General features: G+C 40.4%; 1 protein-coding gene across 1 annotated transcript in view; it reads right to left on the bottom strand.

Moving 5' to 3' along the window:
* Positions 1–3134: 3134 nt before the first annotated feature.
* ctnnb1 (catenin (cadherin-associated protein), beta 1) overlaps positions 3135–24091 on the bottom strand; it is a 37086-nt gene continuing 16129 nt past the window's right edge. Inside the window, exons 2-16 of the mRNA XM_072560393.1 lie at positions 15038–15095; positions 13294–13521; positions 12434–12687; positions 11962–12200; positions 11330–11531; positions 11108–11252; positions 10920–11023; positions 10200–10538; positions 9012–9170; positions 8812–8931; positions 7030–7180; positions 6197–6318; positions 5963–6023; positions 4060–4286; positions 3135–3904 (exon numbers count right to left, since the gene is read on the bottom strand). Of these exons, the coding sequence (XP_072416494.1) occupies positions 4078–4286; positions 5963–6023; positions 6197–6318; positions 7030–7180; positions 8812–8931; positions 9012–9170; positions 10200–10538; positions 10920–11023; positions 11108–11252; positions 11330–11531; positions 11962–12200; positions 12434–12687; positions 13294–13521; positions 15038–15050 (2346 nt within the window). The 5' untranslated portion in view covers positions 15051–15095 and the 3' untranslated portion in view covers positions 3135–3904; positions 4060–4077. The remainder of the gene's footprint in view (positions 3905–4059; positions 4287–5962; positions 6024–6196; positions 6319–7029; positions 7181–8811; positions 8932–9011; positions 9171–10199; positions 10539–10919; positions 11024–11107; positions 11253–11329; positions 11532–11961; positions 12201–12433; positions 12688–13293; positions 13522–15037; positions 15096–24091) is intronic.

The following is a 24091-nucleotide window of genomic DNA, read 5'->3' as shown; positions in this document are numbered from 1 at the left end:
TAGTCTGGCAGTCATTTCAAAGATGTCTTTGACGTAGACGTTTCTGGGCACATTTTGCTTGCTTGTTTGGGCGTGTTGCTGAGAAACCAGCAGACTGCATTCATTGGGTACCCATTCTTTTTGAACACACTGCATAGGTAATTTTCCTCTGCTCTTCATCGTTCCTCTGTGTTGCCGTGTTTGGTGGCTCATTGAAATACTGTTCTAATGCAGCTTCATTTGTGGGTGTTGGGATGATTGCCTCTGTAGTTCAGTATTTGGTCCGTATGGGTTGTTTTCCTGGAGATGCTGGTTTGAAGTTCTCCATGCATTCACTCTACTGTTTGTTTTTGTTTTCCTCCTCTTTAGTGAATTTTATGCCAGTAAGGATGCTATTGGTGGTCTTGAAGGTTTTCACGAATTTGTTTCATTTAGTGATGCAAAGATGTCATCCACATCTTTGTTGGACCCAAAGTTTGGCTTGGATGGTCTCAGAGAACACAGATATCAGAGACCCATTGGTGTTCTGTTGGTTTGTCTGTAGATTTTGTTATTGAACCAAAAGAACTGGCCAAAGAAACACTGACTACACTACTAGAAGAACTAAAGACACATGCACCAAACACCACTAACTTCATCAGCAAGGACAACATAGTCAAGCTACCAGACCTATGCCTTACCACCCACTTCGCTTTCAATTAACCGGATTTCTGATTATCCAAACAAGATCGCAAGGTCCCACTGCTTGGCTAACCACATTACGATTAGATTAGATTCCCTACAATGTGGAAACAGGCCCTTCAGCCCAACAAGTCCACACCAACCCTCTGAAGACAAACCCAGCTCCCATACTTGCCCCTAAGACACCTAACACTACAGGCAATTTAGCATAGCCAATTCACCTAACCTGCACATCTTTGGACTGTGGGAGGAAACCCACGCAGACATGGGGAGAATGTGCAAACTCCGCAGACAATGGCCTGAGGCAGGATTTGAACCCGGGTCCCTGGCGCTGTGAAGCAGCAGTGCTAACCACTGAGCCACCATGCCACCCTAATCCGGCATTCAATTATCCTAATAAAATACTCCCCGCTTGTATCTGACAGATAATCGAGCTTCCTCTGCATTGGCCAAAGCAATGTCATGTGGTTTTTGCCCTCCAGATATACCTTTTGTGTACTCCAACTGCTCTTTTATACTCAAGGGATTCACTCGATCTCAGCCTTCTATACCCAATATATGCCTCCTGTCTCTTGACCAGAGCCGGAATCTCTCTGTTCATCTAGTGTTCCTTAGACCTGACAGCTTTGCCCTAACAGGAACATGCTCTCTGAACTAGTTACCTTTTAAAGACCTTCAACTTCCCAACTAATGTTGAACTTTCAAGAGCATTATCTTGAACTCCAGATAAACCCCCTTTTTTTAAAAAAAATCATACATTAGGTGTGGAGATTCTGGCTATACCAACATTCAATCCCTAAACAGCCTCAAGATACTGATGGCGAGCTGGCTTTTTGAACAGTTATAATCCATATATTGTAGGTTTATCCACAGTGCTGTTGAGGGAATTCCAGGTTTTTGATCCAGCCAGTGAAGGAAACCAATATATTGTCAAATTATGACTGTGGGGGTTGGAGGGAAACAGCAATGCTGTTCCCCATGCAACTGATATCCCTGTCATTCAAAAGTAAGATAGGTCACAAATTTGGTAAATGCTACCTGAAGAAACTTGACAACTTCTTGCAATACATCTTGTGGATGGTACAGTCACTGGGCATTGGTGGAGGAAGTGACTGCTGAATACAGAACTATTGTATAATGCTTGGTGTCAAACTGCAAGTTTAAGAGCTGACAATCTGGACAACTGGACATTACTGCATCATAGTCCTTGCAGTTTGCTTTAAGGAGTTACTCATGACCTGCCTCTGACCTGCTCTTATAGTCATAACATATGACTGGACAAATCAATTTCTGGTCAACCCCCAGATTGTTGATTGTGGGAGATTCAGTGATAGTAATGTCATTGAATACTTATGAGCAGTGGTTGGATTCTTACTCATCGGAGATTAATCATGGGTTGATAAGTTACAAGCAAAGCTGAAAAAGGTGTTGCTGGAAAAGCACAGCAGTCAGGCAGCATCCAAGGTGCAGGAGAATCGACGTTTCGGGCATAAGCCCTTCTTCAGAAATGTTGCTTTTCCAGCAACACCTTTTTCAGCTCGGATCTCCAGCACCTGCAGTCCTCACTTTCTCCTAGTTGATTTTAACCTACTGCGAATCCTCTTGCAAGGATGCCCTCCTTGAAGAAGCTCTCTTCCTCCCTCTACAAGGATTTCAGTGAGTTCCTCTCTCACTGCACCCCCCAGGTCATCATCTCTACCAGATGCTGCCTGACCTGCTGCGCTTTTCCAGCAACACATTTTTCAGCTCTGATCTCCAGCATCTGCAGTCCCCACTTTCTCCTAAGTGACAAGCAAAGTCAATGACATATTTGGACATAAAATAAAAACCAGTCTGAGTTGTTTTGATTAGTGCTGAACATGTGCTCTGAAAATCCCATCTCGAGGCTTATGAAGGAGGGAAAGTCATTGACGAGGTAGCTGAAGATGGGTGGGCATAGGACATGGCCGAGATCTGGGGGGGTTTAACCTGGTGATATCTCCACCTCAGGACCCCCGACTCAGTCAGCGACAACTACATTGTGTATGAATTTTTAAAACTATGCAACAGTCACTCCTCTGGAACACATCTGGCAGGTAGGTCACTGGCCCAAGTGAATGCTCAGACAAACTGGAGCATCCAAACAGAAGTCATCAAAATGCTACACCAAGACAGTGTCAGCATATAACAGTGCAGACAGTAAGGCATTTTAACAGTATAATTAACTTAATACTAACATGCTTGCAATTACCAGTTCTTAAGGAAAGATTTTCAGTATGACTTAATATATTAATGTTGGTCACATCACATAGTTTAAGTGGTGTGACTGTAAGATTGTGTTCAAATGAAGCATCCTATAGAAAGATTTTGGGAGTTTTCAACTTTTTTTATTCAATCAACTTATACATATTTGAAATTACGTAAGAGTCATCAATTCCTTAAACTACATATAAACTTAATATTGGTGTTCTAGTAAGTAAGTCACACACAAAAAATGAAATAAGTCCAGTTTAATTCTGTTTCTACAACCGCATATTTCCATTAAGCATCTGCGTTGCAGGATACAATAGCTTTTTTTGGGGGGGGTTTAAGGAGGGGTGGAGGAGTGTCCTCTCAAACTATTACAACCATTGCAGAAAAGACAGTTCTATTTAGCCCTCCCAGAAATCCTAGAATGAAGCAATATAGATCAAACACGTTTCATTTCACCTGCTTGCATTTCTCAACGTATTAAAAGTAACTGCAAGTGGACTTTCATCTAATTTCACATTTTTATACAAAAGCTACACAGTGTTACACTTCAGAATACAATTAAATCTATTATGAATTAGTGCTCTACACAATTACTTCAGTTATTAAAAATCAAGAACGGCTATAACATTGCCACTATAACTTAACACTACAATACTATGTTAAGGAATATCGTTTACTGTTCTATTCTACTTCAAAGCAAGCTACGTCAGTACCATTACAGAAATTTAAAAAAAATAATAAAAAAGTTAACAGGCAAGGCTAGAGTTTTTAATAAGTTCCATCTCTTGATCCATCTTCAGCATTCTTCAAAAGTAGGCAGCCATTTTCAAATCCATTCCCTCCATTACTCTTCGACCAAACGGACCAGAACAAAAAGTTTACTTTGATTGTTCCCACAGGAAACTCAGCTTTTTGTTAGTGTCAGGCACTTTCTGAGAAACTAGCCCACCCCTCGAGCCCTCTCAGCAATTCTACAGGCCAATCATAACGCAAGTTCATTCAGACAGTACAACTGCAGGAAGAAAAGAAAAAAATTTACTGAAGCAGAAAGTCAAATGATTCAAATGTCAACTTAGGTAAAAGTTTGACCACAAGTGCAAGTGGAAATTGCAATGGTCCCAAGTTAGCTAACAATGCATAACAATTCACCCTAAATGATGTTCATACCTATTATGCAGATTCTATTTACAAGTCTGTATCAAACCAGGCCAGCTGATTACTGTCACCTGGGGGAAGCCCGTCCATCAAGTCCTGGGCATGTCCAAGGTCTGGCAGCCCATCAACTGGGTACTCAGCACCAGGGTGGTGACCACCCATATCATGCTCCATCATTGGGTCAATACCCATGGTGTCTTGTCCATATCCACCTGGATGGTAAGAGCGAAAGCTAGGATCTATATTCACAGAATGATGGTAGGCATGCAAAAAGGAAAATGGGTTAAATGTTAGGAGGGGTTGTGGAAGAACAGCAGAAAGGGGGGGGGTAAAAATAAGAACAAACAAGAGACATTAAAACAGCATCCATCAAAAAAGTGAACGAACATATCCATATTCTCCAGTTTTTAAAACAGCAATGCAAAGTTGAAAAGCACAAAAGGCCGAGGCCACATTCATTACTCAACAGTTACTGCACTGTTCAAATAAAAAGCCCTTTCTTTTCTAAAGAGACTGCACAGACATAAGGCACAATGTTGTCTGCAGGATATCAGTGATGAAATAAACCATACAAGCTACATTCGGGGGAGGCAGCCAAGGTAAATTAGTCAAAGACCAAGAATTGTTCTTACAAATGAGTATGAAAATTTGTGCTAATCACAATGACTGTAAAGTCAGCTCATTAGCTCAAGGTCAGGAATTTCAAGTAACCTTTTAGCCATTTCTAAAACCATTAAAGCGTCATACATTTCAGATATAACTGACTTAGAAATCCATTTTTGAAGACAAAGCTTTCAACTAAAAAAACTTTCAATAAAGATTGAGCCATCTGTTCCCCATGAACACCAGTATGTTACCACTTCCAAAATTAAGTGCTCAGCATTTAATAAGGAAAAATTTAAATTGAAGCTTCTAACGGAAGCCTGATTGCCTCATATCAGCCAAAAGATTTGAATACGTAGTCAACAATAAAAATTCTAGCAGGATAGCTTAGACCACAGAATCCCTACAGTGCAGAAAGAGGCCATTCAACCCATCATGCATTTATCATCCATCCACCTAGCCTGCCACCTCTGGACACCATGACGCAATTTAGCATGTGCAATCCACCTAATTCATCTTCATATTGTGGGGAAACTGCAGCACCCAGCAAAAACTGATGCTGACACAGGGAGAACTTGCAAATTGACAGCCACCCAAGGCTGGGAACAAACCCATGTCCGTGGCACCGACAGACAGCAGTACAAACCACTGACTGACTGTGCAGCCGGCCAAATATTGTAAAACATCTTTATATTCAAGCATTAGGTGCTGCAAGATGATGCCCCCACCCTCCTCTAGCTTATCTCTCCACGCTTCAGGCTCACTGCCTTTATTCCTGATGAAGGGCTTTTGCTCGAAACGTTGATTTTGCTGCTCCTTGGATGCTGCCTGAACTGCTGTGCTCTTCCAGCACCACTAACCCAGAAGCTGCAAGATGATGGGCAATTTGGTGCCCCTCCACTGCTCAGATATAATGTTGTGACTGTCCTAAACACACCAGACTACAATGCAGTATTTTCCGTTTCTTAGCATCCTCGAGTGTTTGCATTCTGGTGAAGTGTTTGGAAGTTACCGTTATAGTGACTCAATCTGCTGCTGCTTTCCAGGCACAACAGCACTTTCAGTTTTTAAGCCAGTCATGAGTGAGATGTCATATCATCTCCCATTTTGAACTATAGTCACATGAAGTGAATACAAAACTACTTCAGGAGTGAAAGGAAATAATTTGTAGCTCATCTCGATTAAGGTAGCATTGAAAGATCACATACCAATGTAAAACTGAGCTGTAGCAATTTGTTTGAACAGCTGAGAGAAACATCTAATTTCTTTCCGATAGTAAATTATACCAAAAGCTAGGATAAAGTAGACATACCATCTGGACGGTATCCAAGAGGTTCACCTTGGCCTCCTATGTCAATTCCGAGATCTCCTGCCTGTTTACAATAAAGTTTTGAAAAATGTTTATATTGGCCATTTCAGTGGCAACTGCAAACTAACAATGGGGAATCTTAAATCAGGATATAAAATATTAACTTTAAATTTAAATATTTAATACAGCAAAAAAAAAATCACTGATGCATGCGCAGTCTGTCCTGAGCAAGCTTACCTCATTCCATGTCATAGGCTCAGTTCTGAACAGTGAGCTAGTAAGCTCAACCGAGAGACGTTTTTTGTAATCCTGTGGTTTGTCTTCAGACATCCGGAACAATACCGCTGCAGCATAGGTAGCTATATAAACACAAGTTAGACTTCGTTAGGACTTAATCTTTTATCCCATTTAATATGCTCAACACAATCTCTAAATGTCAGTTTCAAAAAGTCGCTCCCATGCACACACACACACTTGCGATCTGTACAAAGAAACCAGGAGAATGTAGATCTAATTTAAGAGCGAGCCAAGAATGAAAAGATAGTCTTTATACTCCATATTAGCCAAGTGCTAGGTCATCAAATGTAGAATGCTACAGATGCTGACTGGAATGCAAACAAAAATACTGGATACCCTCAGCACATCTGTGCAGGTTCTGAGAGGTGGTCATGGATCCAAGACAAATAGTTGTCGGGGCCACAGATTGTGCCAGAATTGCTCAGTATCTCCTGTTTTGATTAAATTCGTGATTCCTTGCCTTAATTTTAGGAAGTGCACAACCCAAAATCTTACTTTAGCGTCATTACAAGCTTGATCAATCGATGGCTACATTGTACTTGGCTCTACTGGCATTGGTCAGAGATCGTGACATGGAATTTAACATGGTCCAGGAAATAATGCAGAGAAACACATTCGAAGGTTACAATACCAGTTAAATTTGTGAAGTTCCTGCTGCTTCTGCACATAAATTATATGTCAGAGTGGCTCAATAGGTTGCAGTCGTTTTCCAACAGGCAAGGCATAGCCAAGTTTCGTTAGGCATCAACCATTACTCAGCAAAGTATACTCACCAACACCTTCATTTCTAGAGTGTAGCAGCTCCGTGAGAGGTGCTGTGGCCCCTTCAGCCTCAATAGCTTCAGCTGCTTCCTTATCCTGAGCCAATTCACACAGTACACCAGCAGCCACCCGTTGGATATTCTCAATTGGAGAGTACAGTAGCTACAAGAGAAAGTTTAGTACTAAGCCCAATTGGACCTTCACATGTTATTAAAAAGATCCATCGTACCTGATATAGGAATGAAGTTTAGATTCTAATTTATAAACAATTTGGTAGCCATTTCCCAAATATTACCAACTGTCACAGGAGGTCACCATTTATTCTGTTAGATACAGCTAAGCAGTCAAACGTAGAAATCATTTCTAGCTACAAGGTAGGCACAGAAGCAATTTCTTGTGATACTTATATCACTTTCTCAAACAAGTGCCAGTTCCATACAACAGGCTTATTTAGCTGGGTCTAGATTAGAGTGGTGCTGGAAAAGCACCGCAAGTCAGGCAGCATCTGGGAGCAGGAAAATCAATGTTTCAGACAAAAGTCTTCATCAGGAATTTTGCCCGAAACGTCAATTTTCCTGCTACTCGGATGCTGCTTGACCTACTGTGCTTTTCCAGCACCACTCCAATCTAGACTCTGGTTTCCAGCATCTGCAGTCCTTGTTTTTACCTTATTTAGCTGGGTTGTTTTTAATCTTCTCATTAAGAGATGATCTGGTCAGGTCCTCTCTCAGGTATGCATAAAATATCCCATGGTAGAACTCCAAAGAACAGCAGGGGAATTATCTGCAGTGGGGTGGGTATTACCTGTCCCTTAAATGTAGATACTAAAAGAGACTCACTTGCCATAACCACATTTCAGCTCAGAGCTTCATCTGTACAAAAATGGCTGCTACATTTTCTACATTACGATAGGAACCATACTTCAAAGGAACTAAACTGGTTAAATGCATTGGGACCTCCCATGGTCATGAACAGCGTCACTGAAATGCAGATCTTTATGTCTAGATTTCAGGGTACGGGAAACAAGAAGACCATGCTCATAAGTAGAGTACTAACATGATGTCAAAGTGGTTTAATTTTCATATTGCTGTTAATAACTGAAGTCAGTAGGCTCCAGTGGGTGGTGATAGCTAATTCTCTTAACAGTTCAGGAAAGGCAGAGTTTCTAATTGTGGCTGCTGCAATTTGCAACTTTAGCAAATTCTTCAGCTATTGAAATGAAATTGCTTTGATAGCCTTACATAGATGAGCACTCCAAGGAGGGAGCACAGATGCATCATGGTATTAAGACAGGCTCATTGCAATAGTTGTTGGTTTCCTGTTTACACTCCTAACCAAAGGACAATTAGAATGAGAGAGAATTCAAAACAGCCAATTTAATACAAGATGGGTACATCAGCTACCTAAAGATTCAGTACGTTTACACATACATAGCTGAGCCATACAGATCAGAAAGGTTATAGGTTTAATTGTATGTCAGTGCTGAATTAACTGATGTCAGGCAGCTTGGGTTAAAGAAACATATTGGCCAAAACTACTCAACTCCACACTTCTCTGGAGCAACAGTTACCAGAAAGGACAGAACAGAGGTTGGATTATCATTCGAGGAGACAATCAGGTTGAGCTCAGCATTGTCTTTAACTCATCTTTCTCCAACCCTCCTTTGCTCCCCAGTCAGATGTACACAAACAGCTCTCATAGGGAATTATAATGGCCAGTTGGGCAAAGTGCCAGAAGGTTTTGTTGATCCATAAAATAATAGGGAAGCAGAATCAGGCACAAAAAGAGCTTACCTGGACAAATAATGGAATGGTATTGAGTCCTCTGATAACAATCCTGTTGTGAACATCACGTGCAAGAATATGAAGGGCTCCTGTGCAGCCTTCCACAATTTCCTCCATTCGCACTCCCTCCTAGCAAAATTAGGGCAGATTTAAAATGCAGATTTTTTCACTCTAATTTCACTATTAAAGATATTCCAGAAGAAACTTACCACAAACTGCTGCTGTGTGCCTCCCATTGATGTACGACGCTGGGTGTCTTGATGTGCTCTAACCAACAACTGAACCAATCTTGGAATGGCACCTTGCTCACGAAGTGGAGCATGGTTAGCTGGACACAAGGCCAGATTGCGGATGAGACCAACAGTAGCCTAATAAACACAGAATTCATTATAAGTGCTTGTAAGTCCAGACTGATTATACTCTCATAAATCCTTTAATATTCAAGGCCAATTAGGAATGGGAAACAAATACTGGCCAACAAAACCCATGGGGGAATGCAGAATATAAACAGCTGTTTCAAAGAATTCAGTTTTATTCCTGAACTATCACTGGAATTAGGTTATAAATTTGAAAGGCACAAGACAATGTTCTTTTATTTTTCAATACAGCCCCCTTAATGATTTTGACGAGTCTTCATACCCAATAATTAAAAAGGGCCAACTAGCACACAATCCTTTGAGCTGCATACGGTCATTTATCATCTTAGCCAGCTTAAAGGAAATATTTACATTTTGAACACACGATGGAAACCAGTCATCTATATCGCAGGAGCAATATTCAGAAGAAAATCAGCCAAAGACATGCTTAAAGTTACAATAAACAATTTGTTTTGCCATAAAACAGATTTCCTAAAATGTTGGAAGACAAACACTTGCCATACCATGAAAAGGATTTTTCAGTGAACCCCCAGCAGACCACATCCTGTTTCACTGACGGGATGTACTAAATCAGCCAGAAAATACACGCTTCAATCCAGTCATCAGATTTTCAGTAGGGCTTATAGACAGCTACAGGAACTGCTTAAAGGTTAGGATGACCACCAGATTTCTTAATGAGTTATCCTGCTGCACAGTCATAAGACTGCTGTGCAGAGGAATTTAATACTTACTGTTCTTGAAAGGAAAAATAATTACCAAAGAACACGATACAAGGTATGCCAAGGTCCAGCAACAGCACAAAATGAGGAGACGATAAGGAGAAGGAAAATCTGCAATCTACTGAGAGCTTTAAGTGTGCAAACTCATTAAAAATAAACAAACTTTTAACATATGACAAATGCATACGTTTTTTTTTAAAAGAACAGGGATTAGTGAAGGAGCAGAACAAAACAGTAGTTCATAATTTTTCATACCCATTACCAACTTCAGCTCATTGGAAAAGATGTCCTGCAGTATTACCTTAATCAAAGGCCAATGTGATGGTGGGTGCAGGAGCTTAACCACGACAGGTAGCCCATAGTGGAGACGAACGGCATTTTGGGCCATTTCTGCATCCTGATGCCTGCTTGTTAAATGGCGTAGAGCACAAATGGCAGGTTCAGTGATGTCTTCTCTGTCACCAGCTCGGAGGACAGTGCGCACCAAAGCCTCAATACCACCAACCTGGCAGACCATCATCTTGTTCTTGTAGTTGTTACACGTCAGGTTAGAAAGGATACCTGCTGCGCATGTCACAACATTAATATCATCTGACCCCAGAAGCTGCACAAGAGTTCCTAGCAGACCTTCCATTCCCTCCTAAAGTAGAAAAGAAAGCAGTGCTTAAAAAGTGCCCAAAATAAGTGAATAGGATGCTTATTGCACTTTGAATCAACATATAAAATAAGCAAATCTGATGCAAGCAGTGAATGCCAACACACTAATAAAGTCAGTTATTCTATTCCAGATCCAATCAGAACAAGTTAGACATTGCTGATACTCCAAACAAGCATGGCCAAAATCATTGTTAAAATATGTATCTATTCATTCATGCAAAGAATGGACTAGCAGAGTTTTGAAAAGGATTCAATTAAAAGAATTGTTACATGACAACATGGTGACTGCTTTCCACACACTTCCCCCTCAGGTTTGGTACATTTCTCTATTATCCCCCGCTTACTAAAATTAACAAATAATTACCTGCTTAGTTGCAGCGTCTGACAGGTTTCTCAGGGTCCAAAGACAATTCTGAACAAGTCGCTGACTTGGATCTGTAAGGTGCAGTCCAAGAGCCTGCATCCCACCTGAAAAATAGTGGAAGGTAATTTAGAATTTGTCCATTGATCTGAAGTCAACAGGATGATCGTCAGAAAGAAACAAGCACTCACCAGCTTCCACTATTGCAGGTTTATTACTGGAGCAAACAGACAGCACTTTCAGCACACGGCTGGTGGTCCACAACAATTTCTCATAAGTATAGGTCCTCATGATATTGACAAGTGCCTGAGGCCCTCCACTTGCCAAAATGATCAACTAGAGAACACAAGTCCTTTTAGTACAAATGAAGCAAACAGAATTGGTGGCAAGATTTATCTATACAAATCACTTACTTTGCTTTCTTGGTTGCCATATGCCAGTATCTGAAGACAATCTGTTGTGATGGCCAAAAATTTGACATTGGTCTTATTTAACAAGGCCACCATTTTCTGCAGTCCACCAGCTAGACGCACTGCCATCTTGGCTCCTTCCTGGTGCAACAATAGGTTGTGAAGGGTCGTTATGGCATAGAACAGAACAGAATCCACTGGAGACCTACGTAAGTTAGAGGAAATTGATTCACTATTAAACATACACCTAATTAAATGCTGTGAAATCCAACTGTGAAGTAAATCTTCCAGATTCAACTACTAAAAGTATCAATTTGCGAATGAAAGTTCAACCCATCATAAAGCTATGGTGATTAGCATCTTTCTTCAACAAAATACAATCAGCTATGAGGAAATTTTGGTCAAACACACTGATGCTCTGATTTCTTCCCCAATGTACTAGCAGTTGACCTCTACTCTTTTGCCTGCAGAGAATCTCAGGCACAAACCAATGTCCCATCACTTCCATGGTGTTGCTCAACAGAGTTAGTTGAGCAGTTCTGGGCACCTCTGAGGAACAGAGAAACACCATGAGTTAACAAAAGAACTCAAACTGCAGATATAAAATGACACCAATCCAAAGTCTTAATACCCACCCAAGCATTTTCACCAGGGCAGGGATGCCTCCTGATTTGAAGATAGCCAACAATCCTTCACGATGGTGAGAGAGGTTATGGAGAGTTCCCGCAGTGCAGCGTGCAGTCTCTACATCATTGGTGTTCTGCATGGTACGGACAATGGCTGATACCATCTGAGGAGAGCGCATAATGGCATGGCGGGAGGCTTCTTTTTTTGACAGCTGATGAACCATCACAGCAGCTTTGTTTACGACAACCTAAACCAGAAATGGGGAAGTGAGAATAGAAATATGTTTGTACAGAATATTGAACCTGGAGATGTCAAGGTTGCAAAGCTTTACATTCTCATTATAGGTAGAAATTTCTAAAATACCACCAATCTTTATCAAATGTGGAATGGCTGTAATCACTAAATATTTAAGTAATAAATCTCATGACTATGAAAAAATAATTGATATTCAAAACATTTAAAGTTGTATGATGAAAGTACCTGGTCCTCATCATTGAGTAGTTTTGTCAGTTCTGGAATAGCACGGGTAGCCAGTTCTGCATCATCCTGATAGTTGATTAGGTTAACAACAGCATGCTTCAGCATCTGAGATGGCTCAGCCAGACGCTGAACATTGGTTGGATGTGCAGCATCAAACTGTGTTGACGGGATCTGCATTCCTTCATCCAGTGTTTCAGGAAACATTGCAGCACGAACCCGTTGGGCCCTGGTCATAGCATATTGCCCATCAATATCTAATAAACAAGATAGATATTCAGGAAAATAATGCAAAGAAATTGCACAGAAAAAAAAATCACTAATCTAACGATTCATGAATGTTAGTGCAATCAGAGACAACTGTATAATGGTTAAATCACAATTAGTAGAGTTCTAGACTAATGCGCTGGGTTTGAGCTCAAATTCCACCATTGAGGATGGTGGGGTTTAATTTCAATTAATAACTCCTGAATTTTAAAACTGCTAGCCTCAATGTTGGTCAACAAGTCTGTTGTAAGAAATCAAGTTCACTCTTGCCCTTAAGGAAAGAAAACCTGCTGTTGTTAGCTTGGCCCATACAATATCACTGACTTTGAACTGGCCGAGCAATTCACTGTTCAAGGGTAATCAGAGATAGGCAACAAATGCTGACCTTGCTAGCAAAGCCCATTTGCTAAGAATAAAAACTCAAGACTACTTCTAAGGTTTGTGAATGAAGATAATTAAGGGTGGGCTCATTCTTTTATATACATGTAGAGAAAAAAATTAGCATCCTGGCACACATTTATTAACTACTAATACATTCTAACTGGAGTCCAAGCAAAGTTTGTAAAATTATTGAAATACTTGAAAATCAGACTAACCGGTTACTTGCTCCGGTGTGAAAGACTGAGAGAAACCTTGCTCCCACTCATACAACACTTGACTGGTATCCACTTCTTCCTCTTCTGGGTTGCCTTTTCCACTCAGCGAAGGGGCAGTAGTTGTGGCTCCAGAGTGAATGCCTGAATCCAAATATGACTGCTGCTGCCAGTGACTGACCTGGGCTTTGCGATCTGGCTCCATGGCCATGTCCAGTTCCATCAAATCAGCTATTGTCAGGGAAGAGAAAAAAAAAGTGGCAGAAAATGAGCCTTTAAGGTGCATTAAATTTAGTTCATGACATGTAACTCCTGATTCTTACCCAACAGATTAGAGCCCACCCTCAGCTTTTTCACCTCTCCCACCTTATTACTGTCTCAAGTCAAGAACGGACCCGGACTTCCCTCTGATTACATGTGCTTCTACTTCCCTTGTAGAATCAGTCCGCATTATTCAATTCATTGTTTGACACCAGTTTCATTTTAGACAATGCCGCTAACTCATTCATTTGCTACCATTCAATTACATTCCTTGACTGGAGCCAACTACATCACCTGCCAACTCACATCCCATTCAACCCTGGTCTGAACTTCTAAATCCACATATTTCTTCATAAAAATCACCTATTTCCAACTCCACAGCATCAGCAGATTTTGCCATGCCAGTAAGCATCTATGTTTATTTCATCTTTAGACTCAACTATTCTGTACTTCTCAGCAGCCTCCTATTTTCCACCCAACTTAGTGTTTTATGCTTTAACAGTCATTCAAAACTATTGCACACAGGCCTTCCCACAATAAGTCCTACCTTTCCATCACTTGTGTCACCTTGAAGTGGTGCCTGAAACCTCATTCACAATCCAATAAACATACCACTCTAATTCTGCACTTGGGTCTACAGAACTCTGCCACAGACACTTTGCTCATGACACACTTCCCATTACCCACCAGCCTTCAGCCATTTACCTTGGCCCTCCACTTTAGACTAATTTTATCCCCAATAACAACTTTGTGCATTCCTTTGTGTTATTTTGCCATAGGAAAAATTATAAATACAAGTTGGTGATTTCCTTCAATTTGAAAACATGCGACACTGAACAGAATACATTGCAGTACTTCATAATGCAAGTTCATCCAAACCATTCTCTGGACAAACTGCTTCTAAACCAGCCTCATTAGAGCTGGTTCAACAACAGACAAATTACTAAGTATACCAGCACATGGCAAACTGATGGTGCTCTGTAATCCTCTGCCAAATGGATATACTTAGCAATCCAATGAACTAGACAGGTGTCAACAAATCCACTTTTTTTGACCAATCTCTCTCTAGAGTAGTGGTTTGAGGGGACTGGACGCAAGCAGTCCAGTAGTTCTTCAAAATTCTTAACAAGGAACAGAAACATTTCAACATTAGAATAAAATATTCACTGTGCTACTTTTGGCTGTGTAACACTCATTACCTTGCCAAGATCAGTATTCTGAATGTGGGTGGAGTAACAGACTGAAATAGCATTCCTGCCTACAATCTGAACCAGTTACCCAGGAAACATCACACTCCAAACGGTTTTAATCTCCAAATTAGCCAAAAATTATTAATGAGTACATGGAGGATGTGAAGCAACAATAGAAACGTTCAGTTCAAATACACTATTATGAAAGTAGAAACCCCACTTCATCTGTGTTAAGTGTGGAAGAGTGCTGAACATCGGAGTCAGTGAGCTAAGAGAATGAAAGCCAAGTACTGCACCTGAGGTAGTCATCTTTTCAGCTCAATTCAGCAGAAATGGTTGCTTAGCCTCCAACACCTAAAATCAAGAAAACAGATTAAACTCAATCAAAATTAGCAATGCACTTAATTAAAACCATGTTAAAATTGTCAATTAGCATAATTGGGATTCGTGGAATGTACTAACACTTGAGGCTAAGTGAAATAAACAATTTTAGGGTATTATTCCATGACACTTCATTAAACTATAAACTAAAAACTATAACCTAACGTTCTTGCAATGCTCAAAACTTCACTGTTACTTCAAATTAGGCTTTGGTTAAACACATTAGAAGCTCCTGTCATCTCCAAATTCAGACTGCACTTTCGGCAAAGAGTTTTGAGATTAACGACATATATGTCAACTTCAGTTCTATAAAGTACACAGCCCAACAATGCTATGTTATCAGGGCAGCAAAAATTCCCTTTCACAGAATCTTTCTGAACTACCATGTAGCATGCCCAAAACTTGAGTTAGAAAGACCATCAATAGGTAAAATCTGTCGAAGTTTTCTGTTGTGCGGTGAATAAGGTGCAAAGGGACATGCACCTTGCAGAATGACAACTACCTTAAATTCTATTGTTGTCAAATTCATCTTAATATGTAACAAGATAACTTGTACACTTATTGGAAACTGTTGTCACAGGGCAAGTAATGATACAGCTGAAAGCAGGCACACACAAATTAAACTTGCCAGTGCTAGGAATGTACTTGAAGTATATTACCATGATCTCATCTGCTGATTAATGCCATGATTTGACCATGAGGGATAATTAGCTCTGGATAAGTCATCATATTAGTGACAAAAACTCCCTTTCATAGACGAGCCCTATTTATTTCATGGTAACCTTGCAGAAGAAATCCACTAAAAGGCCTGTTCAAACAACCAACTATTAGACCAATCTCAAACTTGTTTTCTTGTAATTAGGATTTGAGGCTCCCAGTTTTTTGTTCTACAACTGAATGGTTTTAGGTTATTTCAGAGATGGTTAAGAGTCAATCTCCACTGCTATGGATCTGGAGTTATATGTAGAACAGGTAAGATAAGGATGATAGATTTCGTAAAAAAGGACACTGAACAGCCAGATGGAGTTTTAAAATTACAACATGGTAGTTTCAGCATTTTAGTATATTTTTAATTAATTGATTTTAAATGCCTCTGGCCACCAGGATTTAAGTAATTTCATCGGGCTTTATTTAAGGCCGCTATTAGTCCAGTAACATAACTCACTCTTCATGCAGTCAATTCTTCAAAATAAATTTTATGCCACCCTTTCAGCGAGCATACATAAAGAAACTACCAACAGAAAAACTGAAGAATCTTGACAATTGCTGTTCCAATGGATGCAACTGCTCTCAATGACAGCAGTTACCCAGGAGAATGATTATTTTGAAGTTTGAAACAATGCATGGGGTAATAAATCAGCCATAGTTCAACTTTTGTAAAAAGATAAAAAGTGCTGGATCTGTACAGATGGTCAAACTGAAATTTTCAAAACTTAGCTGCAAAGTGAACGATAGGAGCTGCACTTACATTCAAAAACCATAAGTGTACAATATTTGGCAACGATGAGATCTAATATTTATCAGTAGACTGGAATCAGAGAGAAAAGGGAGGACTGCTGATGCTGGAGATCAGAGTCAAAAAGTGTGGCCCTGAAAAAGCACAACAGGTCAGGCAGCATCCAAGGGGCAGGAGTCAACATTTCAGGCATAAGCCCTCCCTCAGGAGTGATGTGCTTTTCCAACTCCACACTGAGTTAAATTGAGCTGGGCTTCCATACACCATCAAATTCTTCCTTTTTCATTATTTTCAAATGGGTGTCAGGAATCATCCCATACCCAAGCATATTTCCAACAAATGCTTTTAATGAGAGCTTTTGCAAAAGGGCTATACATAGAGGACACAGCTCATGTATGCACTCTTTTCCAAAACATTAATTGTGTCGTAATCCAAAACAGAAACCTGACTGATTTTCCCCTTACCCTAGTTCTGGGAACAGTAGAACTAGACATGCCACAATCAAATAACGAAGTAGAGATTACCAATTTATCAGTGGCCACTTCCCAGAGGGAATTCATCATCTATATTCACTTGTCATTAAAGTCAATTTAAAGAGGTATCACATGGAATAACCTGTAGCAGCTGTGTCTACTCAGAGACCTACATCACATAAAAAGGCCCTTTGGCCCATCAAGCCTGCACCAGTCAAAAATCACCTAGCTATTCTAAACTAATTTACCAGCACATGGCCCATAGCCTTGTATGCCTTGGCATCATGAGCATACAGTCTGTTCTGATATAACATGATAGTTCCACTCCTGTGCGATCCCACATTAAGATCAAGTAATAGCAGCACCACTTAAACCAATGGGAGGAATCATATTATAGTCAATACAGGTAAGGAAAGTTCATGTTCTACAAATAATGACCAAAATTTTTCAATCGCATCACAGTCAATTCACATTGAAGCAGCATGCATTCTAGGAGAGCCAACTGCACCCTTGCATGCCCAAGTTCCAGATTCCCATCTGCTTCAAAAGTTATCACATCCCCTCTGACCATCCTGGGAAAAAGTTCCTTCCTGTTTACCCTGTCCATGAACCTCAATTTCATGCATCTTAATTATGACCCCCTCAGTCACCTCTGGTTCAGGGAAAATAGTGCCTTCTCTCCAATCTTTCTTTACAAACTCTCCAGTCCAGGCTATATCCTGGTAAATCACCTCTGCATCGCCTCAGGTGCGATCACATCTCTCCTATAATGTGGATTCCAGAACTGCACACAACACTACCTGTGAGCTAACCAACATTTTACATAGCTCCAGCATAACCTCCCTGCTCTCAATCTCTTTGCCTCTGCTAATAAAGGCAAGTATATATACCTTCTTCATCACTTCATCTACCTGTCCTGCTACCTTAAGGGAACGACATGCATGCACATCAAGGTTCTTCTGATCCTCTATGCTGATGGATCAGTTATGCACTTCCAGCAGAAAAGCAACACCACAATTTTAAAGTTAACAGGCAATTCAGGGATAACATTGAACAGGTTTTGGTGCAAGCAGAAATTTCCTGAGTCTAAGTTGCGGGAAGGCACAAAACTAGTGCCGTTGCCCACTGACTCCATCTCTCTTCCATAGAATTGTCTAATAATGATCCACACTGTTTACTAACATGGTTCCACACATTTGTGCCATCTCCATGCCAGTAACACCAACTGTCCTGCCAGAGTTCATCTTCTACTGAAACCTTATCAATGTCTTTTGTTGGCCTACATTTAAGTATTCCAACATGAATTTGATTTCAACTTTTTGTAAACTTAAATCAGAATTCATTCAGTGAACTTTTGCTAAACTTGCACCAAAACCTGTATCATGCTCACTTTCAAATCCTATTACCTCACTCTTATCCAGTCCAATAACCTTTCCAAGATACCTACGTTCTGCCAATAGTAGCCTTAAACAGTTTGGAATTTAAAGCACAATCATTAATTGAGCCCTCAGCTACTGGGCCTTGAGACTCTGGAATTCTCTCCACCTCTCTTCCTGTAAGATGCTCTTTTAAAAAAAAGAGTTCATCAAGATATTGGACAATCTGTTTGAATCTCTGACTGTCAAATTTGATGTGATGGGAGTCCTTTAAAATGTCTTGAACTGTTTTCCTATGTTAAAGACACTATGAAAGGTGTTGTTGGGTTAAGTAACGTGGAAGGCCACAAGGGCTTGAAACAAGAGATTAACTACATGGTTTGAATAGGGACACTGAGAATAAGGGTACATGAGCGTTATATATCGAAGGGTACATGACCAGAAACTCAACAGCATCAGCAACATATCATACAGTGGAATTCACACAAACAAAAGCAGACTGGTCAACACCTCGCCTATTTAATTATGACTGATGTGTATCTGAACTCTACCTGCCCGTTTAATGTCAATCATTAATAATCTGCTAAACAAAAATGTTGTTTGCTCAATGTCTGATTCTGTATCTAACTTAAGCATGTTGAAGAAAGGATACTTCCGTTTGACTTATTACTTAGAAGTGTTATATTTCTAAAGCTTGAGAAACTAAAACCCAGGTGGCAAGATAAAGGCAAGCTCTCAAAAGTCATAACTGCAGTCAGCATTTCTCTAAAAAATTCATAACTGCAACTGTAAATAAAAACTTTTCAAAAAAGGTAACTGGATTTCAAATGTTAGGTGAAAGTGAGGACTGCAGATGCTGGAGATCAGAGCTGAAAATGTGTTGCTGGAAAAGCGCAGCAGGTCAGGCAGCATCCAAGGAGCAAGAGAATCGACGTTTCGTTCCTGAAGAGCTTATGCCCGAAACGTCGATCCTCTTGCTCCTTGGATGCTGCCTGACCTGCTGCGCTTTTCCAGCAACACATTTTTCAGTTCAAATGTTAGGTGTTCCTCTCTCCGCAGATTGCTTGCTAAGCTTCTCCACTTTGTTTTTATATCCGATAACCTGTATTTGCAGTATTTTGCTTTCTTCTGAAAAAAGAAAAACTTCTAAAACACCCTGCATCTTTCTAGACCCTTCCCATTCATGTTCCCATCCAGATGCCTTTTAAATGTCATAATTGTACCAGCCACCACTACTTCCTCTGACAGCTCAGTCCATATACGCACCACACTCCAAGAAAAGGTTGCCCCCTAGGTCTCTTTGATATCTTTCCCCTCTCACCATAAGCCTATGCCCTCTAGTTTTGGACTCCCCTACACACCCTTCGATTTTATAAACCACTATAAGGTTCTCCCTCAGCCTCCGATGTTCCAGGGAGGATAGCCCCAGTCTATTCACAGTCTCTCCTTATTGGAGAACCTCTCCAACCCCAGCAACATCCTCATAAATCTTTATCATCCTTCCTACAGCAGGGAGTCCAGAATTTAATGCAGTATTCCAACAATAGCTTCACCAATGTCCTGTAGTCACAACATAACATCCCAACTCCTATACTCAATGCACTAACCAATAAAGACAAGCATAACAAACATCATCTTCACTATGCTATCTACCTGAGACTCAACCTTGAAGGAACTATGCACATGCAGCTTATTGAGTAACATTCCCTTGGGTCTTACAATTAAATGCATATGTCCTGCCCTGATTTGCCTTACTAAAATGTAACAGTTCACACGAACATTCTTGTTCTAGCCAAACTGAGGATCACAACTTTTTCTCCAATATGTCATCATCAGCACTGCTGACTGCTCTCATTCAGAAACAAATATATTAAGCAATTTTGCTTCATTTTCCAACCTTCTCTCATGTTCACCTGGTCTAGCTAGCCGTTTCCTAGCTTAACTCAATTGTTTCCATTTTTGAGCATAGGCTGTCCACCAATATTACAAGCCTGACTCCAAATTACCTTGATTACTTCCTCTCACTTTACTTTCCTCCAAGGATTCCATTCCACTCTCCCAAATTCTCCATCTCCATCACTTCTTTCTGATGTGCCACCTTCCACTGGAAGGCCTGACATAACATCTTTTTACTTGCCCAATGAATCACACCCCATTCCCCACTATTGCTTTGCAGAATTCTCTGACCATGCAGTTGTTTGTCATTTCAATAAACCTTCCTGCTCTACTGTACTGTGCCTGCTGCAATATTCCAACAATGCATACATTCAAGAAACAAGACCTCACTTTCCACACTGGCACTTTACAATCCCTAGGACTCAATATCAAATTCCACATCTTCAACGTCTGACAGCATGATGTCTGTTCTCCATTTTGCTTACATTCCTACACACCACCCCAGTACCTCCCAATAGCCTTGTCTTTTGGGTCTTGCTTCCTTTGCTCTCAGTAGAGAACATTTTATATATCTTCTCTCTCAACACAATTAACTATCCCTATGTCTTTTGCCCTTTACCCTCCACATTGTATTTGTCCCTGCTGCTTGTCTACCTGTCAAGAGAATTAAAATAACTTCCAACCTATTTCAGTTTGAACAAGTCACAATGTTCCATAATCCCTTCTTCACAGGTGCTGCCGATCCTGATTTTCTCCAGTATTTTGTGAATGTTGGAAATGTGAAACACGGCATTTTGATTTTATTTGGGCTTTTAACTGTAGAGGAAATTAACAAAAAGAAAACGGAGAACATATTTGCATTGCTGGTATCTATGAAGGTGCATCCTTTGCACCATACTGAAGGCATGTGAACACATCTCTACTCGACAGCCACCTGAGTGCAGGCAAGACTGCAAAAGGTGGTTTATAATCCTGCTGGGAATCGCTCCCAGTTTGTGTTTTCACTGGATCATTTCCATACTCTTATAATTAGCTGTACACATTCAGGAAGCAACCACAAGTTTAAGGCAAGTGTGTTAACTTATTCTGCCACACTGCTTTTTGCACAAAACAAATGAGTACTTAGTAAGCCAGGGCACATCAGATGGGGCAGGAGTTAAAACCCAACAAAAGCTCAAGAGGAAATGAATGCAAATATTCATTAGCCGTGGCACTTGCTGCTGTCTGACTCTGAGCAGGACAAAGGATCACATTAAGTAGTGATTAACAAGGATGTCCTGCAGGCCCTTCATTTCACACATTTTAACTCATACAGAGCCACAGCCTGACATCAATCTCATTCACATCAACCGGGCACTGTTTTTTAAAAAACTACAAACAACGAGACATCTGAGGCTTTTATAGGTCTGAGCATTGAGTATAGGAATTCAGAGGTCATGTTGCAGCTGTACAGGACATTGGTGAGGCCACTTTTGGAATATTGCGTGCAATTCTGGTCTCCCTTCTATACGAAGGATGTCGTGAAACTTGAAAACGTACAGAAAATATTTAAAAGGATGTTGCCAGGGTTGGAGGTTCGAAATAGAGAGACAGAATAGACTGTGGCTATCGTCCCTGAAGCATCAGAGGCTGAAGGGTGACCTCAGAGGTTTATAAAATCATGAGGGGCATGGATAGAATAAGTAGACAAGGTCTCTTGCCTAGAGGGCATAGATTTAGGGGGAGGTTTGGGGGAAGATTTAAAAGAGACATATGAGACAAATTTTTCACACAAAGGGTGGTGCATATATGGAATGAGCTATCAAAGGAAGTGGTGCAGGCTGCTACAATTACAGCATTTAAAAGGTATCTGGATAGGTATATGAATAGGAAGGGTTTAGAGGGATATGGGCCAAATGCTGGCAAATGGGACTAAATTAAGTTAGGATATCTGGTCAACATGGACAAGTTGGAGCAAAGGGTCTGTTTCCATACTGCACATCTGATTATGACCTCAACAAACTGGAGGGGAACAGTATTTGCAAATTGAGACATCAAAATGCCCATGATTTCAAAACTTCACCTTTTAAACATAGAAACATAAGATAGGAGCAGGAGGCCATTTGGCCCTTTGAGCCTTCTCCGTCATTCATCACAATCATGGCTGACCATCCAATTCAATAGCCTAATCCTACTTTCTCTCCACAACTTTTCATCCCATCCACATTATAGAATCACCCACAAAATTGGAAACTCCTGGAATTATGCAAAGTTGACTGACCTGAGTACGGTAGCATTACAGTGAGGTATAACGGACTTTCTGATGACCACACAAAAGGAACAAAAATTCACCACCACTCCCATAGATATGACACCCTGTAATAATAGTACCAGGTCAGCTATGCTACCCAAATGCAATGAAAATTCTCAACGTTAGTCAACTGCAAAAACAAACCCGGGCTCTTCCAAGTCTATTCAGCAAGTTTCCATATTAGCCAGAATTACCAATATTTTCAACCATGTCAATAATAGAAAACTACAAGATTTTGTTCAAAAAACCTACAGCTCTGTGTCTGAGAATAAGCGGCAAAGATAGGGATCAAGATCAGAACATCTTACTAAAGATGAACCTTTAAAGGTAGGATGCATTACATTTGAGAAACTTGCATTCAAATTTGGGCAGTGATGGTGATGTGGGTTTTGGTGATGAGGGAAAGTGTAAAGAAAAGGAGGAAAACAATCTTCAGGGGAGCAGTGTACATTAGACAGGGGGTTGGGGGCAGAGGATATTTGCAACCTTTGCCAGGTGACCCAAATTAACTTTCAATTACATAATGCCATTGCTAATTTCTACTCCCATAACATTACTGTCCAACCAGTGAAACACTAATCAGAAATTTCTTCCCTAAAGTTCTTCACCTCTCTTCTCTTGCACATTCCTTCTTGAAGGCAGTCCTTAAAACATATCTCTATATCTCCCTCTGCAGCAGTACCATTATATTTTATCATGTTTCTCAAGCATCTCAAACACCCAGTTACATTAAAGATGCTGTTGTGTATAATTACAAATTACTGTGACTGATGGGACAAGGCACAGTACTAAAGTACCGCAAGGGTACAAGGGTAATGAGGGATGGAGTAGGGCCCATTAAGAATCACAATGGTAATTTGTCACTGGAGCCAATGGGTGGAAATAGGGTTCTAAATGAATTGGGTCAGTCTTCACGAGTGAGATGAACAGTATGGTATAGAAATCAGGGATAAAGACAGATATACTTAAAACAAATTAAGAGTCAGAGAGGAAGCTGAGTGAAAGAAAAATCTCCACAACTAGATGAAATGTATCCCAGGCTACTGAATGAGCCAAGGAAGGAAATAGCAAGGCTGCTGGCAATAACTTTCAATTCCTCCATGGTCACAGGAGAGGTGCCAAAGGTTTGGAGGACAGTCAATGTGGTCCTGTTATTCAAGGAGGGAGCAAGGGATAAACCAGGAAACTGCAACTTATTCAATCTAACCTCTAAGGAAAACAACTGAAAGCAAGTCTGAGGAACAGACTAAATCTGCACTTGAAAGGGCATTGATTAATCAACAGTCAGCTTGGTTTTGTTCAGGGATGTCATGTCTGATCAACTGGATTGAATTTTTCAAAGAGGTAGCCATGTACGTAGATGTATGATGGGAATGTATTTAATTATGACTTCAGCAAGGCTTTTAATAAGGTGCCACAGAGAGATTGACACCAATGCTAAGAGCACATGGGATTCAAAGAAATTTAGCTAATTGGAA

The sequence above is a fragment of the Chiloscyllium punctatum genome, chromosome 41 (assembly GCF_047496795.1).
Source record: "Chiloscyllium punctatum isolate Juve2018m chromosome 41, sChiPun1.3, whole genome shotgun sequence".
NCBI classification, from domain to species: domain Eukaryota; kingdom Metazoa; phylum Chordata; class Chondrichthyes; order Orectolobiformes; family Hemiscylliidae; genus Chiloscyllium; species Chiloscyllium punctatum.
The sequence above is the reverse complement of the archived record's forward strand: the minus strand, read 5'-3'. Positions and strand labels throughout refer to the sequence as shown.